We start from the raw sequence: 8,105 nt of genomic DNA on the forward strand, positions 1-8,105 counted from the left end.
GCTGCTTCATTGCAATTTTTCAGTAACTGTGAAACTCACAATATCCCCCGTGCACTCCTCACTGTTCTCAGACAAGCTTTCAGACAGGTCCCAAATGCCAATGCTACAAATATTTCTCTGGCAGCGTCCAAATGTCATGCTGCAAGTAACAAGCAGAATGGAAGCTACGAGACAACTTGTGGCAAAAATATGCTCTATGGTTTAACCCCTTTAAAGAGACACTAATGTAACAGACAAATGTGTATAAGACGAGTGTTCCTGCATCGATACAGGCATTGATCAGAAAATGAGAACATGGTACCCTGCTTATAAGACACACCTCATGCAAGGGACAAGAAATGCTCCCTGGTGCACGTCCTATAGAGGGGTTCAACTGTATTACACTTTTTTTATGAAACACACAGCACATGTAACGACCAGGACACAGAAAGGGAACTCAGGACAGTATGACACACAATTTATTATATTAGAGCATTTTTTCTCACATATATACAGGGAATCGGCCACTTCACTGCGCATGTAAAAAGCAGATAAATGCTTCCCATCAACTTGGAAACATTGGTCACTAGGTGATGGGAAGTGTTTAACTTTTCTCAAGCTGTGGTGTCTGTTTTTACCCAGAACCTGAATATTTCAGGCACTGCTCACACATATTAAGGCATAGATCACGCTTATGTGAACTGCAGTGGTAGGCAAAGTCCCATCTTTACCTTTCGCCAACCCACTGCAGTTCACATAAGTATGAGTCGTGCTTGAAATAGATTCGGATTCTGGGTAAAAACAAACACCACGCTTCGAGAATTGTTGGAGGCATTCCATGTAAAAGCACGAGGTTCTTTATGCATCAGTGATGCCTCTCACAGGCAGAAAGTTCCCAGATCACAGGTTATGATTTGGGTGGTGCACGCTGGATGTTTGCTCAGCTTGCAGCGCATGTCCATGCCTATACATTTCATTGCACTATATGTTGAATAAACAGTCGAAAGTTTGCGCTCCCTTTGACCCCTTTCCTCATTATTTCTTTGGAAAAAATAACAGCCATACTTTCTTAAATCACTAGGATATGCATATGGGAAGCGATCACGAATGTTACTGTATACACACTAAAACTCGCAAAGATGTCAATTTATTCCTTTGTATTCCATCTTGTGACTGCTTTCGAGGACAAGGTTCACAGAGTATATAGCACAAACTTATGTTTTCAAATTTGATGCAGGTGCCAATATGGATGCCGTCCCAGCTTTGCGACAAATACCGACCTCAGGTGTTCCTCGCGAAAGGCTACGACACTGTAGATGGAATAATGGACTGCACAGAGATTTTCATCGAGACACCGTCGTCATTTCGGGTCCAAAGTGAGACGTTTTCCAACTACAAAAAACACAACACAGCGAAGGGTCTCATAGTATGCAGCCCCAATGGTTTTGTTGTGTTTGTATCAGACCTAGCACCTGGACGTCTGTCTGACAAGGCCCTCACCAACTCCTGTAATGTTTTAGATAAGTTTTCTCCAGGACGGAGCATAATGGCAGACCGTGGCTTCACAATCCAAGACGAGTGCAAGGCACGATCGCTGCATCTGAACATTCCACCTTTCATGGATGGAAGGCCGCAACTCTCCGAGAAAGATGAGGAAGAAACAAGACGCATAGCAAGTGTGCGGATACATGTTGAGAGGGTCATTAGGAGGGTGAAGACATTCAAAATTTTGTCGCATGTATTTCCAAACAGCATGGCAGATCAGCTGAACAAGATATGGCACATATGCGCTCGTTTGACTAACTTTGTAGATACGCCTTTGCTGTAGAGTTTTGACGGTTCATATTTTTAACCATCCCGTTACCAAGGGAGGGAAAGCGCACTCAGAGAAGGCAGAGAGTTAGACGGAGTGACGAAATTAAGAAGTTCGCAGGGATAAAATGAAATCAGCTCGCACAGGATAGGGTAAATTGGAGATCATTGGGAGGAGCCTTCATCCTGCAGTGGCAGGCCGAGAGTGATGATGATTATAATCCCACAATGCCATAACTATAACTCGTATGTAAAGACACGCCAACTAATATCAGCTTTATTGAAGCAATAAACATTGCACATCCCCCATCAAACATACACACTCAGTGAAACTCAAAATACATGTACAGCATTCCCTCTATCACAGTGAAAAACAAGCACTATCACAGCAATGCACTAACAGAATCGGGATATTACCCATCATGAGGTTGCATTGTGTCTATAAACCTTGTGAAGAAAGAACACAAGTATTCACTGCATGTTTTCGTAAAATAAATAGATTCATTTGCTCAAATCAGCTGCCGATGGTTTTATGCAGCTTCATGGTGTTCATTTCAAAACAGAATTTTTAGCACACTTCACCTTGACGAGAAGTGGTACTGTTCAAAAAGCTCCGCATCTCCCATCAAACATACAATACACACAGTGAAATTCAGAATACATGTACAGCATTCCCTCTATCACAGTGAAAAACTAGCACTATCACAGCAAAGAACTAACAGAAACAGGATATTACCCATCATGAGGTTGCATTGTGTTTATAAACCTTCTGAAGAAAGAGCACAAGTATTCATTGCATGTTCTCGTAAAATAAAAAAAAATATTGCCACAACATTCACTTCCATATATTAAAGAAACAGCCACTATATCGATTCATTTGCTCAAATCAGCTGCTGATGGTTTTATGCAGCTTCATGGTGTTCATTTCAAAACAGAATTTTTAGCACACTTCACCTTGTCGAGAACTGGTACTGTTCTGAAAGCTCCGCATCTTGGCAAAAAAATATCTACCAGACTAGATTCATGAAGGGTCCTTCTAAAAGTGCACCTCAAAATGACAAAAGCTCAACAGTTGTTCTAGGTATAAGGATCATCCACCCTTAACTACCTGCATTTAGGATGGTGAGTTTCAAAGGAGCCATTAGTGATTGGATAATTCGCACTGCTCAGTTACCATGTTTTGGTAATACCTTGTTTGTTGTGTTTCTCATTTTCTCTATTCGATTGTGATTGTTAAGTGCTAGGTCTGTAACTTTCTGTTTCCTGTTATTGTTTTGTTTGTTGTATCTAATATCTGACATATTCATGTCCTTCCCTTTGTAAAGCCCTGTATACTTTTTATATTGTCAATAAATGTCTGCTGGCAATGTTTCCTGCAGGATCACCTGCCTCTACATTAGTGGCTGTCTGTTAGCACCACTTATTAGGTTAGGTACAGGTGTACCATGCGTAGTCAACCAGCAAAACTTAGTGACACCACAATTATGTTGTTGAATAACCACCATTCTTACTCTAAATGTATTCTCAGCATGCCAAAGCAAAGCAGGAAGAAATGACAATAAATACCATGTTTCAGGATCTACTACTACCATAGGTCGGCAAAAAATTAGAGCTCACTCAGACTCACTCAAGAAATATATATTGCTCTGAGGGCTCACTCGGACTCAGTCTCACCAAAATTTTCCTCAACCGGACTCACTCAGACTCGGGCTCACCAAACTATTTCTGAACCGAGCTCACTTGGACTCAAACTCACCGACATATTACTCAGCCGGACTCACTCATGGCTTGACCTGAGTGCGTGAGTTGACTCACGAGTCCGTATTAGCCTAAAATTAGCTTTCGATCGAGGTGTCAATGCTCTTTAACGCCAATATCTCACATAATCGGTGCTCTACGATACGCCTTTTGATCCTGTACTTTCAAGTACGAGTTATCAGTGATTTCAATCCAGTAAGGACATTGTTATGAAATGTGCGACTCACACGAGATATTTTTATCAAGAACGTTCATGAAAGAGTTTGCGGGGGAGGTCATGTATCCCCCACCCCCTAACTCACGCCTCTGATAAATAAATATTGAGGTGGCACATGAACGCTAGTGTGTTGAGATATGTGTAAATAGACTTGAGTATAAACGTAAGCCGATAGAAGGCTGATAGTAATGCTTAAGTTGAGTAGATAGGACCATAGGTTGGTAATAAAAGGTGGAGCTCACTCAGACTCACTCAAGAAATACATTTTGCGCTTAGGGCTCACTCAGACTCGCCAATATCTTCCTCACTCGGACTCAGACTCCCTAAAATTTTCCTCAGCTGGACACACTCGGACTCAAGCTCACCAAAATATTACTCACTCACACTCACGGACCGATCTGAGTCTGAGTGAGTCGACTCATGAGTGAGTTTGCCGACCTATGACTACTACTACTACAAAATGCCTAATAGAAATTTTGAAGTGCTAACTGTCAAGAAAGGAAGGCACCAAGTACTTCTCACAAAAAAATTTGCACCGCTTCACCAGTTCATCGAAAAAACTCTGATCAAAATTCACAGAAACTTGCACGCACTTTTGTTCACTGTAAACGAAGAGGATGCAAGATTGTAAGCAGCTCACCCCCATTTGCATTTGTACTTGGGTGAAGTATCTGCTGCTTCTCTTCAGATACCCATCACGTAGCTCACTCTTACAAAATGTGTCAAGGTTCATTGGACTCTTAATTTCCAGAACACTAGGCTCACAACAAAGGCATTTAACAATGCCATCGGGGCTTGCTCCTAGAAAAGAATTGCTCCGGCACAAAAGCAGACCGCACTGTTCGACCTGTATGTCCAAGTGCCCTTTGTTTTGCTCTATGAATTCCTTCCTTGCATTATCCTCACACAACAGCCCTCGTTTCATGGCGTATGTGGCTCGACACTTCTTCCCCATTATGGCACTCAGAAGTGACCGGGCATCATGAGGCCCCATTTTTGTTTCGCACGTTTTGACCCACGTGTACACTCTATGTGCTACTGAGGCCGTTATCAATCCCTTTCTGTAATGGTGCCACAGTGTTGAGCCACTCTGCAGCCTTGTCGCACTCTCAACAGCAGCAACATCATAAGCTGAGTACACTAGCGTCTGTGACTTTTTTACGGCATGCTTTCAAGCACATTGTTGTCTTTTGTTGACTCGGTGCTTTTGTCACACAAGAAATCATTAGCCTCTAAAATGTCAGCGAAGCACTGCAGTCCATTTTCTTTTAGTTTTCCATGTAAGCCAATTAAGGTTCGTGTCGTCATGACCTCTCTTTCTGGCTTTAGTGATGAATATTTCATTCGTTTGTTGTGATGCTCAGGTGCACTGCTGAGTCTCTCCCAAGTATCCTTCGAAAAGACAAGGTCTTCAAAGCTATGTGGTACATTTCTCGGATCTCTCGGTTTGTACCATTGCCTTTCTGTCTCAGTACACGCCAGCAAGGTTGGCACAGTTGCAAGGTCATGCTGAGCTATATACATCAACCCATAGAAAACACAACACAGGTGCTTACATGCAGACCCTTTGCCAGCAACACAGGTGCAGGTGCCTGAAACAATTTCTCCATCACTTCTTAGTAGCCGGGCTGACACCTTATATATAGTCCTTGTTGTCATTGATGCCAGAACGTCTGCACGCACAACAGTCTCTGAGCTTTCTATCTTCAAAAACTCAAGTTTCTGCAGGTGCCCAGAGGTGAAGAGGCGCAAACCTGCATCTCTGTGCTTTTGTGCACCCTTGCCTTCAATGTACCTGCGTAGAAATGACACATTAATGTGAATATTTCATACAGTATATTGTGTGAATATCTCTCTGATGATAAGTCCTTAACTACTGAGCATTACTGTTTGATAGTTCAACTAAATGGTAACACTGTCAAGCTTCTACTTTCACATATACTTTGAAAATCAACGTATGTATTGTGCTTGTAAATGAGCAAATAAATGATACTACAGCATCTCATTAATTGCTGTCGTTTCTGCTGTCAATCCTTTTGTTTTCTTCTATATGAACCCACAATCTCCTGTTACCAAGCTTTACATGGCACACGCTTGAACTATGTATTTGCGATGTAATTTCAGAGCGCATTCACTAAGGTCCTGGCATGTCACTTAGGTGCTGCTAACATGTAACTGGAGAGATGCGCAGTAGCCTGTTGCAATACGTTTCCTTTCATTCAACTTACCTCTAAATGTGCTCCTTTTCAAAGAATTGATTCAGGGTCCTTGTTTCCCTGGTCCATTCTTGCTTGTTAATGTTGCTTGGAACTAATTTCATGATGTTTTTGTTTATTCCTGCCAGAATAAAGAAATGGTGAAAACATTTTCAGCTTTTTTTTAAATTTCCCATGGCATTATGGAGCATATTGCACTAGTTCCATTTCTCATTTAACCGAAATTGGGACTAATGTTTACAGCTTGGAATGACTGTTCCCATGTTTCCTTGTATTTTTGAATTCAACACTGCACAATGATCCTTTTAAAAGCTCTCAACGATAGCTCTGCTGCCTGGAGCCTCAACATGCTTCTTCCTAGTTGTCATTGTTGTAGAAAAAGCAGTATACCGCGTCATGGGGCCACATTCTAAAGCAGAAACAGAAAACGGTTTCTGTTTATTTGGGCGCGCGAAGACAGCTGACACTCGGACCAGTATACTACATGGGCTCTTCATACCACTTCCCGAGAAGCACACAAGTTGGGAAGCACATGCGCTAAACTAGTCACCCGTACGAAACACGCCGCAAGGCATTCCAATACTTTCCGTCCGTCATATGCTCAGTGTATGCGCACTATGCTAAAGAAGCGCGGCGGGTGGTCAACACAACAAATGTTCTCGCAAACAAGTCTAAACTTTCCGTCTTCCAATGCCGTCCGCGGCAGTGTTTCACAAATCTTCACAGAACTAACGCTAAGTTTCAACAGCAAATCTTTGCAAGGTACTACGTTTGACGTTCCGACAGCAAGCCGTAAAGATCGAAACAACGAAAAGCCTGCCTCGCTTCGTTTCTTCGTAAATGTGCGTGAAAATTGGTAGTAATAAATAAAAACCGAACTCCTTCGGTTTTGTCCCGTTCATAGCGCAGCTTCGCAAGTCGCGGAGAGCTCTGCGCAGTATGGTCAAGCTGTGTTCTGCAGATACTATACCCTCGCTTGCGCGCCGCGATCCACCGAAGTATTTTGCTCGCATGACAACAGGACCATGCTTTCTCGTTCGTTTTTTTTTATTTTGCGATAGCAATTATATGGACACTCAAAAGCAGATTTCTGCCGTCGGCGTCGCCGTCGCCGTAGCCGTCGCCGTGAGGTTCCGTATGACGTCATTTGGAGAAGAAATCGTCGCCGCGCGCCGAACGCTGTATGTGCGAGTGAAAGGGCGCGAGGGGCGCGTCTTTCACGGGGAGTGAACGCACGGCGGAGAACAAACGCGCGTTCCGCGCCGTGCTCGCTTAAGGGCTGCAGAAGTAGGCGTCTCTTTTATTGCGATAGCAATTATATGGACACTCAAAAGCAGATTTCTGCCGTCGGCGTCGCCGTCGCCGTAGCCGTCGCCGTCGCCGTGAGGTTCTGTATGACGTCATTTGGAGAAGAAATCGTCGCCGCGCGCCGAACGCTGTATGTGCGAATGAAAGGGCGCTCGGGGCGCGTCTTTCACGGGGAGTGAACGCACGGCGGAGAACAAACGCGCGTTCTGCGCCGTGCTCGCTTAAGGGCTGCAGAAGTAGGCGTCTCTTTTCTCCTTTACAATCACCATATATGTATACTCCGTTTCATACATCAGGTGCAACGCGGTGGAAGCTACGCAAGAAGTACGGTCCTTGAAATGTATTACTCCGCGCGTTCCGTCTATGCTTCGCTGCGCGCCAGCGGCGTTTGCTCGCGCGAGCTTGCACGTGAGGCTGCCGCGACAGGCTGCAAATAAAAAACAATAACGAAAAGCGAATTGATCTAAAACAATGTGTTTGCAGCCATATGGGTACATGGTTTGCTGGTTTCTAAGGGTGAATAAGTTTTTCGTTCAGAAGTGACCTCATGTAAAGAACATTTTCACAAAATTCGGTCAGTAAACACCGAACTGCTTCTGAGTGCGAACGCAGCTACTGCAAAAAAATGTCACAGTTTCGCCCTAAGGGCGAAGCAATGAATGCGATAGCAACACAGCAATGTCATACGAAGTAAGGTGAGTGGCTTTGGTAGCAACAACACGCAGAACTGTTGTCGACGCCATCGGCGTTTTGCCCGCGTTAGCTCAAAATGCGTGCGGCGTTGGTGACTGTTGCTGGAGCCTCTGATATAAATA

At 43.8% G+C, this 8,105-nt stretch overlaps 1 protein-coding gene across 1 annotated transcript; it reads right to left on the minus strand.

Moving 5' to 3' along the window:
- Positions 1–3,543: 3,543 nt before the first annotated feature.
- LOC125946306 (uncharacterized) lies at positions 3,544–5,581 on the minus strand (the record flags this gene model as incomplete). The annotated part of the gene is given in 2 exon segments (XM_049669020.1): positions 3,544–4,927; positions 4,930–5,581. Coding segments are annotated over 2 exon segments (1,329 nt in total), but the record flags the coding sequence as incomplete, so codon positions are not given.
- Between the last annotated feature and the right edge of the window lie 2,524 nt (positions 5,582–8,105).

The sequence above is a fragment of the Dermacentor silvarum genome, chromosome 6, assembly GCF_013339745.2.
Source record: "Dermacentor silvarum isolate Dsil-2018 chromosome 6, BIME_Dsil_1.4, whole genome shotgun sequence".
Lineage (NCBI taxonomy): Eukaryota > Metazoa > Arthropoda > Arachnida > Ixodida > Ixodidae > Dermacentor > Dermacentor silvarum.